The sequence below is a fragment of the Salvelinus sp. IW2-2015 genome, linkage group LG17, assembly GCF_002910315.2.
Source record: "Salvelinus sp. IW2-2015 linkage group LG17, ASM291031v2, whole genome shotgun sequence".
In the NCBI taxonomy this organism is placed as follows: domain Eukaryota; kingdom Metazoa; phylum Chordata; class Actinopteri; order Salmoniformes; family Salmonidae; genus Salvelinus; species Salvelinus sp. IW2-2015.
Genome location: NC_036857.1, coordinates 33,444,424 through 33,460,555, shown reverse-complemented (window position 1 = coordinate 33,460,555; position 16,132 = coordinate 33,444,424). Strand labels below are relative to the sequence as shown.

Here is a 16,132-nt window from a genome sequence, read left to right as displayed (position 1 = left end):
CTTTCCAGGTCTATGCCCAAACAGTTCGAGCTTCTACTTTTAAAAATGAAACTCTCCAGAAATAAGTCTCTCACTGTTGCCACCTGTTATAGACCCCACTCAGTTACCAGCTGTGCCCTGGACACCATATGTGAATTGATTGCCCCCCATCTATCTTCAGAGTTCGTTCTGTTAGGTGACCTAAACTGGGATATGCTTAACACTCCGGCCGTCCTACAATCTAAGCTAGATGCCCTCAATCTCACACAAATCATCAAGGAACCCACCAGGTACAACCCTAAATCCGTAAACATGTGCACCCTCATAGATATTATCCTGACCAACTTGTCCTCCAAATACACCTCTGCTGTTTTCAAATCAGGATCTCAGCGATCACTGCCTCATTGCCTGCATCCGCAATGGGTCCACGGTCAAACGACCACCKCTCATCACTGTCAAACGCTCCCTAAAACCCTTCTGCGAGTAGGCCTTTCTAAATCGACCTGGCCCGGGTATCCTGGAAGGATATTGACCACATCCCGTCATTAGAGGATGCCTGGCCGTTCTTTAAAAGTAATTTCCTCACCATCTTAAATAAGCATGCCCCTTTCAAAAAATGTAGAACTAAGAACAGATATAGCCCTTGGTTCACTCCAGACCTGACTGCCCTCGACCAGCACACAAACATCCTGTGGCGTACTGCCTTAGCATCGAATAGTCGCTGCGATATGCAACGTTTCAGGGAAGTCAGGAACCAATACACACAGTCAGTTAGGAAAGCAGAAATTTGCATCCTGTAGCTCTAACTCCAAAAGTTTTGGGACACTGTAAAGTCCATGGAGAATAAGYGCACCTCCTCCCAGCTGCCCACTGCACTGAGGCTAGGAAACACAGTCACCACCGATAAAGCCACGATAGTCGAGAACTTCAATAAGCATTTCTCTACGGCTGGCCATGCTTTCCTCCTGGCTACCCCAACCAACAGCTCCGCACCACCCGCAGCTGCTTGCCCAAGCTTCCCCAGCTTCTCCTTCACCCAAATCCAGATAGCAGATGTTCTGAAAGAGCTGCAAAATTTGGACCCGTACAAATCAGCTGGGCTAGACAATCTGGACCCTCTCTTTCTAGAATTATCCGCCGTCATTGTTGCAACCCCTATTACCAGTCTGTTCWACCRCTTTCATATCGTCCGYGATCCCTAAAGATTGGAAAGCTGCCGCGGTCATCCCCCTCTTCAAGGGGGTGACACTCTAGACCCAAACTGTTACAGACCTATATCCATCCTGCCCTGCCTTTCTAAAGTCTTCAAAAGCCAAGTTAACAGATCACTGCCCATTTKGAATCCCACCGTACCTTCTCTGCTGTGCAATCCAGTTTCCGAGCTGGTCACGGGTGCACCTCAGCCACGCTCAAGGTACTAAACGATATCATAACAGCCATCGATAAAAGACAGTACTGTGCAGTCGTCTTCATCGACCTGGCCAAGGCTTTTGACTCCGTCAAACACCGTATTCTTATCGGCAGCCTTGGTTTCTCAAATGACTGCCTTGCCTGGTTCACCAACTACTTCTCAAATAGAGTTCAGRGTGTCAAATCGGAGGGCCTGRTGTCCGGACCTCTGGCAGTCTCTTTGGGGGTACCACAGTGTTAAATTCTAGGGCCGACTCTTCTCTGTATATATCAACGATGTCGCTCTTGCTGCGGGTGATTCCCTGATCCACCTCTACGCAGACGACACCATTCTGTATACATCTGGCCCTTCTTTGGACACTGTGTTAACAAACCTCCAAACAAGCTTCAATGACATACAACACTCCTCCGTGGCCTCCAACTGCTCTTAAACGCTAGTAAAACTAAATGCATGCTCTTCAAACGATCGCTGCCCGCACCCGCCCGCCCGACTAGCATCACTACTCTGGACGGTTCGGACTTAGAATATGTGGACAACMACAAATACCTAGGTGTCTGGCTAGACTGTAAACTCACCTTCCAGACTCATAGTAAACATCTCCAATCCAAAATTAAACCTAGAATCGGCTTCCTATTTCGAAACAAAGCCTCCTTCACTCACGCTGCCAAACATACCCTTGTAAAACTGACTATCCTACTGATCCTCGACTTCAGCGATGTCATTTACAAAATAGCCTCCAACAATCTACTCAGAAAACTGGATGAGGTCTATCACAGTGCCATCTGTTTTGTCACCAAAGCCCCATATACTCCCCACCACTGCGACCTGTATGCTCTCGTCGGCTGGCCCTCGCTACAGATTCGTCGCCAGACCCACTGGTTCCAGGTCATCTATAAGTATTTTCTAGGTAAAGCGCCACCTTATCTCAGCTCACTGGTCACCATAACACCCACCCGTAGCACACGGTCCAGCAGGTATATCTCACTGGTCATCCCCAAAGCCAACACCTGCTTTGGCCGCCTTTCCTTCCAGTTCTCTGCTGCCAAAGACTTGAACGAATTGCAAAAATCGCTGAAGTTGGAGACTTATATCTCCCTCACTAACTTTAAGCATCAGCTATCTGAGCAGCTTATCGATTGCTGCAGCTGTACACAGCCCATCTGTAAATAGCCAATCCAATCTACCTACCGCATCRCCATATTGTTTTTATTTGCTTTTATTCACACCAGTATTTCTACTTGCACATCATCATCTGCACATCTATCACTCCAGTGTTAATTTGCTAAATGGTATTTACTTGCTACTATGGGCTATTTATTGCCTTACCTCCTCACGTACTCCTCACGCCATTTGCACACACTGTATATAGACTTTTTCTATTGTGTTATTGACTGTACGTTTGTTTATTCCATGTGTAACTCTGTGTTGTTGTTTGTGTCGCACTGCTTTGCTTTATCTTGGCCAGGTCGCAATTGTAAATTAGAAATTGTTCWKKWSMSSRKRKRSWMMWWAWAWAYYMGWYAWAWAAWAWAAAAAKAWCAWKYMYMYMTWTMWTYKWAKWYWMGWMGKWGKWSAWRYAWYYYAGYYYWYATWWWWWATWATAATAATAACAAATGCCATTTAATAGACGCTTTTATCAAAAGAGACTTACAGTCATGCGTGCATACATTTTAAGTATGGGTGGTCCCYGGAACCAAACCCCCTATCCTGGCGTGGCAAGCGCCATGCTCTACCAATAGAGCTACAGAGGACCACAATTGGAGAGAGAGAGAGAAAGAGAAAGCGAGCGACTTGTAAATTCACAAGTTATTCATAACAGGCTGGAGGGAATAAATCTCAGTTCCAGGTTAAAAAAATACCTTTCATCTTCAATAGAGCACATACACTGTGTTGGTGAGAAAGCCAATCTCTATCTATCTCTTATACACATCTAGAAAAAAATACCTTTCATCTTCAATAGAGCACATACACTGTGTTGGTGAGAAAGCCAATCTCTATCTATTCATAGTCAAGAGAGGAGATCAGTGGCTGTGTTATCTTCAAGCGGGCACCAGACGAGACACCTAGACTTACTGTCTGCTAGAAGAAGAGAGACAGAGCGAGCGAGAGAGAAAATATGACATGAATCATCATTGGCTCTTAGGCAGTTTGGCTCTTGGTAATTACACTCATACAGGTAGTGATGTCTCAGGAGCCAAGTGCCTCAGCTCTGATTTTGTCATGACTGCTACAGCCATTTGTCTCTAACCTGGTTTGGGTTTGAATTACATTTTAGGTAGATTGGAGAGAAAATGCTGCTGGCTGTATTATATCAACGTCTCAGATTGCAGGCCTCAAATCTTCATTATCTGATACTAGCTGAAGTAACTTAATGCACAAATACACAGCAGCCCACTCCAATTACCCATTTCCAACCAACGCAACTTCTCCACTCTGCTTCCTACATAAACCATTGATGTTTATCTACCTTTATGTCGCTAGCATCCGCGCCACATTCCTCAAACTAATCCAACCATGGAGACGATGGCTTCACTGGCTTACAGTAAATAATGTTACTCCTTTACCAGAAAGTCCTTCTTAAGCTGCCAGTACTGTCTGTGAGGACAGGTTGCTGTGTTGTAATGCTACTGCTCCCAGGTATAGTGAACAATGTGTAGTGAGGGTGAGGGTTAGACTCAGGGGTTGGCTGTTGGCTGGCTGGTGGGCTGAGACGTGTTCAGAACTGTTAGGAGGGCGGTCAGACTGAACAGAGGTTGTCTTGAGTGCAGGCCCAGGCACGCCTGCCTCACACATAGACAGAAATGCTTGATTGTGTGTGTGTGTGTGTGTTTTTGTGTGTGTGTGTTGGAAAGGGGAAAATGTACCTAACCCCACCCACGAACAGGCTCTTGCCAAGAGTATGACAAATCCTTCTATGGGAGAGGAGCCTCTGTCTCCCTTTCTTTCAGCCCAGCCCAGGATGTTTACTCTCTATTAGTGCAGGGCCGGTAAACACATTCTCACTCCCTCTTCACTCGCAAGGACACACTACTCCCTATAGTGCACTCAGTTTTTCCCCTATATGCAAATCGTGACCACCACTTTTTAGTTTTATTCAATTATTTTTGTTTTGTTTTATAATCTTAAATCATTTTAGGATGGTAAACGTTTCCAGTGTAAACTTAAACGACCAGATATAAAGTATGTATAAAAATTGTGTAATATATTTTTTAAATAGTATGGCATGGGGCCCCCATTGATTTTGTTATAATTTGAGTCACTCAAAAGCCATGGCATAAGCCATGGCAAAATTTGTTTTAAAACCGCAAATGAGTTATGTGCAGGTTATCTGCGGGGCGGGTGGGTTTAGGGCACCAGGGTGTCAAACTCATTCTATGGAGGGCCTAGTGTTCGCGGGTTTTTGGTTTTTCCTTTCAATTAAGACTGAGACAATCAGGTGAGGGAAGTTCTTTGCTAATTAGTGACCTTAATTCATCAATCATGTAGAAGGAGTGAAAACCAGCAGACACTCGGCCCTCCGTGGAATGAGTTTGTCACATGGTTTAGGGTCATTAAATATTGTGTTGATGAAGGCCGGAATGGTGGCGGGCAAATTGAATAAAGAGAAAAAGAATAACTTAAAAAATCCATAAATGTATAATTCTTGTGCAATTTATACAGTATCTGTAGGCTACATTGAGGTTTTTCTTTCATTATTTTAGCATATCTGGCAGTAGTGTGTAATCACAAGATTTAGGACCTAATTCGACAGTCACAAAATATGATTTATTTCAGCATCTTGAGAGAATGTGAATGCCATTTAAGATAGCACCTCTACAAATGGTAGCCTATATTTAACTGAAAAGCTTATCAGAAACATGTTGGGTCGTTTTCACAGCCTTTTATTTCTTTACAGATTATTTTTTTGTTATTGCATTTTCTCCCCGGTCCCTAAAAATCAGAGATGACAGAGAACACTGGGAACACTACTAATGTCAACTAGATTACATAATTCATTCTAGCAATGTATGACATTCTGGTGAACAATGGTTTATTTAGGCAAAAAATGACAGAAGAGAAGCTGCATGTATCTGACTTACAAATAGCCTACCAAAATGTCAGAAATTATTAACCGAAACATATCTAAATCAGGCTAAATAAATCCTTCCCCCAGTTTCAAAAAATCGTTCTGCAGTCTGACTGTAGCCTACAGCGCATTTTCTATATTAGCGGGTTAGGGTCAGGTGCGGSCCTTCGATTTTCACATACTGTATAGTCGGGCGGTTGCAGATGGGTTATTAGCAATTGAAGGCAGGTGCAGGTGAACAAACAGCTGACCCACGCACCACTACAGCATTTTTTCTCTCAGCCCAATGACAAAATGTGTAGACTTGCAGGAAACTAGCTTTAAAACGTTCTCTCAGCCTGTCACACCCTGATCTGTTTCACCTGTCCTCGTTGACTCCACCCCCTCCAGGTGTCGCTTGTTTTCCCCAGTGTATTTATCCCTGTGTTTCCTGTCTCTCTGTGCCAGTTCGTCTTGTATGTCCAAGCCTACCAGCATTTCCCCCGTTTTTCCTGCTTTGCCTTTTCTCCTTTTTCTAGTCCTCCTGGTTTTGACCCTTGCCTGTTCTGGACTCTGTTACCGCTGGCCTGACCATTCTTCCTGCCCTGACCTCAAGCCTGCCTGCCACTCTGTACCTCCTGGACTCTGATCTGGTTATGACCTTTTGCCTGTCCACGACCATTCTCTTGCCTATTCCCTTTGGATTTATTAAACATCTTAAACTCCAACCATCTGCCTCCTGTGTCTGCATTTGGGTCTCGCCTAGTGTCTGTAGAATTACAGAAATTTGCTTTAAAACTGTCAAATGTTCTTTCAGCCCTATGGCAAAATGTATACAATTGCAGGAAATTAGCATTGAAAGTGCATTTGTTTCACCCAGTCCTATGTCAAAAATATGTAGAATTGCAGGAAACTAGTTTTTAAAACTCTAAAAGGTTTTCTCCACACCACGTCAAAATGTGTATAATTGCTCCAAGAGCGGAGTTATGCCACACAGATAAGACGGCTATACCTGTAAGACAGCTTCCCCTCGTTTAACTCTGTCTCTCAATGTCACAACAAGACACAACACAGACCACAAAATGAAGTACAGTTCTCGTGTAGTAGATGAGTTGTAACCGAAACCGATTGTGGCATAAACCCGCCGAAGAGACAGATTGAGCTTTGACACTTCCATCACTARGGTTGAGTCCCAAATGACACCCTATTCCTTTATGTAGTGTATTTGGGAGTCTGTCTCCTTGGTTGTTTACAGCACATTCGGTGTCGGTTACAACTAGCCTACTACACGAGTACTGTACTTTTGTGGTCCCTGTTGTGTCTTCTTGTGACAATGAGAGACAGAGAGCTAATCGAGGGGAAGCTTTTTTACAGGTATAGTGGTCTTCCATCTGTGTGTTTTATCCGCTCTGGTGGTCAAAGGCTGCGGACACAATGGCTCTTTCTTTCACTTTTAGTAACTACTATAACGTTACTTTTACAGAACACACACAATCGGGTCTGGTACAAAACAGGCTTCCACCGTACACCACAGACCGATACTGAAGGAAAATCATTGAGTTTCTTCAGAGCCCAAGTTCAAAACACACAGGCACATACGGTATATTCAGACATGGCTTTAGGCTTCTGCGTCTCCAAATTGTGTAAATGATCTCACGTTATCTGAGATCACTGTTAGATATTGCTATACGTTAGCATTATTATTCACATCACTACAGGGTGGCAGGTTGCCTCGCAGTRAAGAGCGTTTGGCCAGTAACCGAAAGGTCGTTGATATGAATCCCAGAGCAGACTAGGTGAAAKATCTGTCAATGTGCCCTTGACTAAGGCACTTAACCCTAATTGCTCCTGGATGTCTCTCTGGATAAGAGCGTTTGCTAAATGACTAAAATGTAAATGTACATTTAGAATAAATAACAAAATATGTTACAGTTGGCGTTATACATTAAACCAGTAATTCACAATCTCAAAAAGTTATTGACCTCTCCAAACGCCTTTCAAATATTCCTAATGTAGGCTTAATCCACAAAATGAACTAAATKACGTTTCTTGCCACAGACCCGTCTTTAATTCATTGTGAAGAGGCACTGGCGGCACTGGCTGCCACCCATCAGTTGGTCCTCCTTACCCACCCATTACATAGGAATCACTGTCTTTAAACTGAAAGGGGCAAATCCTAACTTAAGGTCTCCCACTGACATCAATGCATGACTAAGTGAAAATGTGAAAATGAAGTGGAAGGTATAATTCGCCCCATAATGATGACATATGTACAGAACCCACTGTCTCCTCATCAGGTTTGCGGCAAGAAGTCATGCATGTTACCTGGGACACGGAACATCTACCTTGGCAGATGACAACGGTGGAAACGGTATTTCCTCACTAAATACACAGGTTTACAGGTGATTTATAGCCTCTTAGCACATCAACCTTTAGCCTGCGGCGCCGCAAGGCTAGCTCTGCCAATCTAGCATCGAAGACCAACACATGGGACTCAGTGACACTTGCTACTGTATTTTATTTATTTAACCCTTTATTTTACCAGGTAAGTTGACAGAGTACATATTATCATATACAGCAAGGACCTGGTGAATTAAAGTTGCGAGATAAATTACAGGTTTGGTTGAATAAACAACAACAGAGGAAAGAGTGTGTTCACAGGAGAAATCAGACCCCTGAAGTAACATGGAGTCTCCTGTTCAGTTGGGCCTCCTCCCCTTTGCAYCGGGTTACATGGTTGTTTTTCCTTCTTTTTATCTCACTCTCSCAGCTATAAGGTGTTGAGTTTCAGCGCCAGCCAGAAAATCCCCCCTAAAAACCTCAAAGGGGTGAAAACCTACACCGCATTGACTAAACGCAGCAAAAACTCCACAAAGGYTATCTAACCTGCTCTTCCATTCAAATAGCACTGTTGTTAAAGACTGTTGGGGTTATGATACAGTACATTCCCAATAGTTGACTTAAACTGGGCTTGTTTGAATGGCGTCTGGCTGTACAAACRACAAGGGAGAGACTAAGCACACAACACACCTGAATTGCACAGGGAAGATTATTTTACCAATAGAAGTCCATCCCTGCTAGATAGTAAAAGTAGACTTGCCCTCGCCACACCTTTGGCGGTGAGCAACAACACTGATTTACCTGTAAGTAAGACATGCAAGAAATAAGAACGGTGATATTACATTACCTTTCTGAGAGGAAATAAGAGGCAGAGGACACAGGCAGGTCTAGCGTCGATGTTGGTGTGTTTTAGTGTGTGGCGTCCTGTGAAATTCCCCCACTTGGACAGCTTTACAACTATTATCCGCACACACACCWCCGTAAAATCCCTCACACACACCTGAGAAGCAGCACACACGACTCACTGCAACAGCCGGAAGTGAGTTATGTCATTTCAAAGAGCTTTGTCTATAGTGGGTATTCATGCTGGTGTGCGTCAACGCAGACAGGACATGTGAGGGCAAAGCCCGAGGTTTGGTAGGGGAGGGCCAGTACCTGTACCTAGGAAAGGGTGGGGTGGGGTCAGCCGTGGGTGGTGAGCATGCACCACTACAAATCTCTCTGCCCCCTGTGCCAAGCAAAGAYAAGAACGTACTGCGCTACAACTGTTTGACAAGGGGAGATTGATTCAAATTCATTTGAATCTTTTTCTGCTTGTACTGTCACACATGAGCTGTCACCAAGATTAGATCAAGATGGAAATTGAAATAATTTAACAATAGGCTACGGGTAAGACATCTTTCCTTGTTGAGTGAGTCCTTCTATTGCATGTTTTCTTTTGAGACTAATACTTTGCAGACAATATTTGACTACAGCATTTTAGAAATGTTTTCATTTCAGGGAAGGAGTAGGTTATGCTCTGATTGTAGGAGTAGGAAGATAAGGAGAGTAGCCTATTTATCACAATGGACTGATACAGATCTGTTATGCTAAGTTAAGCAGAGGGACAACACACACACAAATCAAATCATATTGGTCACATATACGTGTTTAGCAGATGTTTAGCTCCAACAGTGCAGTAATATTTAACAAGTAATATTTAACAATTTCACAACAATACACACAAATCTAAGCAAGGAATGGAATTAAGAATATATAAATATATGGACGAGCAATGTCAGAGTGGCATAGTTAACAGTTAACATTGTGTGCTAGTGGCGTGTTCGAGAGTCAGATTAACTTTCCCGTGGCCRATTTGGACGGCCCTACTGTGCAYGGTACTGAAGCTGGAAAGGTCATGSAAACTTCAAAAGGGATGCATGTGGCAAAATACAATAAATTGTCAGAGAAAAATATAGTAATCACAGGCTAGAGAAGGTCAGTCAGAAAWGTATTTACATATAAAAGCATTGAGATATGTTTTGCATTGGTTAATATTCCGTTGGCATCATGAAAATAACATCAAGTGTCTTTAATACATGTCAATGTTATATCATGATTTTCATTCTATATGGAAATATGTTTTACAATTGTGTCGTTCGAGAAACTGGTACTTGTTTTTTGTTCCCACAGTTCTTCTACCTTATTCATGAATCTTCCATGAACACAATGGCAATATTACCACAGCCTTATCCTAGCCTTAACCACGCACACATACACACTACACGCATGCAAGCAGGCACGCACGTAGACACGTGCACACAGTGATGTGACTTCACACATGTAGCCTTCCTTAGAGGGCAAAGTCCTGCTGGATGTGCCTAAGAAGAGACTATGTCTGGGCATGGCCAAGTCACCCTATGACACTTTATGATGTTGCTGCATTGCAAAAACAAACATCACTGCCCGGACCGCTACAGATTGGTACCACAGAGTCTGTTTAAAACGTGAAACAGAATTAGCTCAGTGCCTAGCCTCTTTTCACACAGCTGCTGTGAGAAAAGACTACTAAGTGCCTAGTACTCCGACCTTACGTCAGTGTCCGTTAAAGCAATTAGTTCAGTGGCTGGATATATCCTAACCAGATGTCACCTGAGGTAATTATGGAAACCAGTGTGGGGCCAAACAAGCTGCTGTTTTATCTCTTTGGCAGGTGTTGTGCTGCCGGCTCCAGTGCCTCCTTCCTCATTGGGTTGTTTCCCACTGGTCACAGACGTCAATTCAATGTCTATTCCACATAGTTCAATGTCATTTAATTGAAATGAAGTGGAAACAKCATTGATTCAAACAGTGTGGGCCCAGTGGGTCGGGGTCTCCTGAGGAGCCTGTGCTTTGCAAATAGAGATCAATGACTCACCCAGCAGTCAACAGCAAACACAAACCTCAAAGGAGCACTACAACTCTATTCACAGATGTTCTACTACTCTATTCAATTATAAAGAGATTTTAATTCGCACAAGCTGGAATTCTGTGCCGTTTTGATGGGCATGGGCCAATGGGCTAAGAGGCCACAATAAAGTGGGACAGATTCTAGTCTAGTCCTTTATCTGGTTGRATGGTGGAATGTTAGTGTTCAGTCGCCAAGTGAAACCTCTCCGGTGAATTAAGTGCAGTGAATGCRGTGCTGATAAAACCAACAGAGGAATACTGACAGACTTACCTTTGTAGTCTACTCTGGCACTTCAGTCCCATCCTGTGCTGACAACGAGCAGTGTGCTCACCCTGCACCATCTAGCCTCCATCTGTAAGAAGTCACAAGTATCCCACAACTTTAGGGGGGAAGGYAAAACATCAGCAGCTGCACATTAACTGTAAACACACTTCCTTGTCTGCAGCTGCCTGTAAGTAAACTCATCAAAGTGTTTCTGCTACTCTAACTGTCTAWGGGTTACTACTAGCTCTTCTTATTGAGAGCGGCTATCTCAGAACGGTACCTGCCGTCTGCAGCACTGAAAAGGTGCTCACCACCTAGCGGAACAGCTACAGCTTGGTTCAGGTAGCTGAATTGAAGAGACAAAGAAACTGGTTCTACAACTTATCTACAGGGTAGGGCAAGCGGCAGGATGATTGAGCACACTCAACACAGTTAATTAAGGGAATGTGACCCAGCTATGGAAGCTTGGGGAGGGACATGTCTGTCAAAAAACGAAAAAGTAATAACAAKATAAATGATGTGTACAATATATTAGTTAATGAATCAAGCATGTAGCCTAGCGATTAAGGTCGCTGGTTCTAATCCTCATGCCAGCAAATTGGAAAAATCTTCGATTTWGATTTTAGTGATCACACTATATACTGTTCATATCATTGTTTTTTATGACATTTCACAAGTTCACGTGCAGTATGGAAGTTCAGTAAGTCCGGTACTGTTACACCAGTGCTCAAATTACACAACAGTATTTTTATGGATAAAAAAATGGATGTGTTGTGTAAGGCTATGTTACAATATTGTTGCATCGTAATGATGCATTACATAGGAAAGTAGACGCGAGGACTCCTAGCACCGCAGGGCGCTGTGGCCACAGAAGTTTGTTTCCTTCACGTCAAAGGTTTTTCCGGGTTGCTAGCTAGCAAATATTTTTTATAACTAACCCATCATTCGTAGCTCTTTGTACTATATGTGGAGCTAGTTTACAGAGCTGTCTCGATAGGCAATAGGAAAGTCGAATAACTATGCTAAACTGAAGTTCGAGAAGATGTCTGACAGTTACAGAAATTGACCGATTATTATTTTTTAATTGTCGTGAATTTACAGTCATTCAAGCAACTGAGTGCTTGCTAAGCTAGCTAGCAGCCAGACTAGCAATGCCTCTCGTCCCTGCAAACCAGCCACAATTGATTCGTGCAAGTCAGTAGGAGGACCAAGGCGAATTTGCAGGCAGGTAGGATAGACCGATACCCTACATGACAATTTAGAACATAGCTATGCATGCATACATAAACTAGTCAGCCATGTCCTGCTTTTTGATGCACTATATACGCAAAAGTATGTGGACACCCCTTCAAATTAGTGGATTCGGCTATTTCAGSCACACCCGTTGCTGCATGTGTATAAAATTGAGCACACCGCCATGCAATCTCCATAGACAAACATTTGCAGTAAAATGGCCTTACTGAAGAGCTCAGTGGCTTTCAACGTGGCACTGTCAAAGGATGCCACCTTTCCAACAAGTCAGTTTGTCAAATTCCTGCCCTATTAGAGCTGCCCCGGTCAACTGTAAGTGCTGTTATTGTGAAGTGGAAACTTCACAATAACAATAGCTCAGCTGTGAATTGATAGGATACACAAGCTCACAGAACGYGACCAAAAATCATCTATCACATATACTTTTGGCCATGTAGTGTATTTATATTATTCTTACAGTAGCTACTCTTTTTTTTTTTTTTACTCCTTCAGCTGCATTGGAGAAAAGAGATTGAACTCCTGTCAGACCTTGCATACTGTGGTTTAACCACATTCTCAGGTAGGTAAACAAACAGCTTCACCCCCGTAGTAKTGTGTTAAATCTGATACGCAAGCATGTCTTTACCACACATCCTCCCTGTCCCTTCATGTGTCATCCAGGGTACCAGATGTAGGGCGAAGAGTATGTCAATATCATCCAGGTGGACCCCACCCTGCGCAGGGTACCGTCCCGTGCCAGACAAGGAGCCCATGTGTATCTCCAAAGCCTGTTTCCCTGGATAAGTTGCTGGTGTGCCTGGAGAATGAGCTGGAGGCAAGGGAGGAAAGCCAGGGTGGGGGAGGCCGGAGAGCAGAAGTGGCCAGTCCCTGGAGCCTGGATGAGAGGCTGGGTCCAGAGGGTGGTGGGGCAGCTCACGGAGCCCCAGAGAAGGGTGTGCGTGCTGGTCTTGTTAGCCCTCCAGCCYGCACTCTCCATCATCCACCGGTTGCACGTGGCCCTGTTTTACATATGCGGYGCCTTCTCCCACCTGGGGAACAAGACGGCCGGCATCAGCTATGTGGGTATTTGTTTGTGAACCTATGAAGGAACAGAGATTCGTGTCAATGACGTGAGCCCCATTGTTAACCTTTGCAACTACCACAAAGGGTAAAGAAAGCTTCAGAATATGTTTTCCTTGACATTAAGAAGCTATATTTTGGGGTTTAAAACCTATAAATGCAATCCCAAATGGTTGGATAGTAGATCCTTTGCTACACCACTACTAATATCCAACTGATTTGAATAATGTCTCTTCTGTACTAGATAAATCTAGCTAGCTTGCTGTTCATTGCTAGCAGGCTGCGTGGGCAACCAAGCAGGTTGGAACTGGATAGCTAGCTAGCATTACAGATTGACAAACAAGCCAAAAATGATTATTCAGACTAGATATATAACTAGCTAGATAGCTTAGCTGGGTTATCAAATGAATGCCTGTGTTGGAAAATAGCTAGCTTGTCACYTTCAAAATCCTTAGCTAGCTAAGCAACTTGAGTCACTCCCTGACTTTTGGTGATGCAGTCCATCATGACCAGAAAACCAGTTATTCTAACCTAATCTGTTATCGATGACAACTAGTTGGCGCACATCTTTTAATTGCACACTAAGTGGTGATGTCGTTTTCTCAACAATATTTCTGATTTATGTTGAGTAACTGCCAATGCTTGCCTTGCGTCAACTACAGCATGACACTAAATGAAAGTTGTAGCTCTTGGTAAACGCATTTGGTAATGTTCCCACTAGACATGAGCCCACCAAACTTGTCCGTTTTTTCAGTGGCACAGGACACCMTACTGCATGCAGTTGTTGTATTGAATTAGCTTTTCACCACCTTGGCTTCGTAGCTTGAAGTAAGTGGTAAAAGTGATTTGTTTTGTCAATTTGACATGGTTCCTCATAGGTCTTATGTCAGACATCAACTCTGTTGTAGATAGAATACATGATATGAAAAAATTATATTTTTTAGCCATTTAACGCAGCGCTAAATTGAATGTTTCAATTAAATTAATTTTTCTTTACGCATGGTGGGCAGGCCCTAAGCAGTTGCCAGGYAAGCAAGGCCTCAAAGGMCTGTTTWTCTCRATTCAGTAGTGCACACCGTAGSAAARGTTTTTGCAATGGAAAATAAAAGCAATTTATTTTTACAAYTTCAGGTAATCCCTCAAGCGCATTTGTTTTCTGTTGCAAAATGTTTTGCTACTGTGTGGCCTAATGAATATGACCCGTGTTACTATTGTATGCTTCAGCATGCTCTTTCTCACCATTCTTTCTTTCCCCGGACYGTTAGCTTCGGGTGTGTGACGGGGGATGACAAGGCCATCCGGAGCAGCTACAGGCTCCTGGGCCTGGTCTCCCTGCTGCAGCTGGCCCTCACTGTGGCCCTGCAGCTCAACAACCTCCGACAGAGAGCCCAGCAGGAGTGGAGACAACACAGGAACCTGCCTTCCAGGTATACTGCAGGAAGAATAGTAGATGTTAAAGAAGTGTTTGAGGACATTAGAATGATGCCAGATGGACACAATTGCCCCATGCATCCTTTTCATTGTGATTGAGGTATGCATATGAATTCTGCAAATACACGTGTTACAGTTAACCCATAACTGTCCAGGTCCCAGTCTGTAGAAGAGCCCAACTCACCCTGTGCCTCTCGCTGTATCCTGTGACTAGAGGAGAGGAGGCACTCGACCTCTACTCCATGTGGCCACTTGTTCTGCTGGGAGTGCATCACAGAGTGGTGTAACAACAAGGTGAGACCATAGATGCATTAAATGACTACTGTTCTATTTTAATTATATGGGAGAAACACTACGTATGTTCTTTAAGGGGCTATGACTACTATAAAAGTGGCACAGTCCATAAARGACCTCTACCCTGCAGGCACTTGTGTAGTAGGTCTGACAGGACTGGAGGGGTATAAAGAATTACAAATATTTCACCTATCTAGCATGTCAGAGGGTCAGTGCTATGAAACCAAGTTAAAAGCTATAAATGCAATGCATCACTATTGTTTTCTCCCTCCACAGACAGTGCCCTTTGTCGTGAGAAGTTCCCAGCCTCCTCGACTGGTCTACCTGAGAAACTACTCGTTTCTKGAACCACTAGTGTGCCTTTTATTACATGGCTTCACTTCCTAAATGACTGGATTGCCACATTGGACTGTTTAATCGTTAAACACACCTTTGTCTTTCTTAGAGTTTAGCWATCCCTGTTCAAGTTACTTCCAAATAGCATCTCACTTCAGAGAATGCCTAGAGATCTTATTTTGGGACCTTGATTCAGATCTTTCTGAAAACTCAATCGAGTTATCTCCAGTGTGAAACAAAATGGATAAAGCGTTTCAAATTGTTTTTGTAATATTGCATAKTATTATTGTGAAGCTCTGTCCTCAGCTCCTTCATTCTGTATCAGGGATACACACTGGAATCATTTGTGTATATTTTTCATTAATATACTTGTTTTATATATTTTATGGGCATGCATAATGCAGTGTACTATATTAAGCAATCATTCATTTTGAAATGGTTTGCATATGAATCATGTTTGGATTGTATCAGTCTAATTTATCTAAATTAAAATTTTATAAAATATAAATCAACTATGCAACTTCTGTAATAAACAACTGTGCAATTATTTATGTGTCTTGTTTTATTGATAAAGTGGTGACTCTGATGCTTGTTTACATTATGGCTGTTCTTATGGATCAGTGACGTCTTAGCTCCAGCCTGCATGCTCTGCTACTGACTGCGAACGGAAGATTTGGTTCAGGTCAGTGGAGACCAGCAAATTGGCTTTAAATGGTTCGTTCATGAAATTGTATTCTGAACCGGTTTGGAAAATAAACCTACCAATAATACATGAACTATCTTAGTTAAATGT

General features: G+C 43.1%; 1 protein-coding gene across 1 annotated transcript; it reads left to right on the top strand.

Annotated features, from left to right (window-relative positions):
- Positions 1 to 815: 815 nt before the first annotated feature.
- Positions 816 to 15,367, top strand: LOC111976326 (peroxisome biogenesis factor 10). The gene is made up of 5 exons (XM_070447744.1): positions 816 to 1,063; positions 12,880 to 13,281; positions 14,544 to 14,705; positions 14,924 to 15,003; positions 15,280 to 15,367. Exons 1-4 carry the CDS (start codon positions 816 to 818, stop codon positions 14,994 to 14,996), a joined length of 885 nt encoding a protein of 294 aa, XP_070303845.1. The 3' UTR covers positions 14,997 to 15,003; positions 15,280 to 15,367.
- Positions 15,368 to 16,132: the final 765 nt, after the last annotated feature.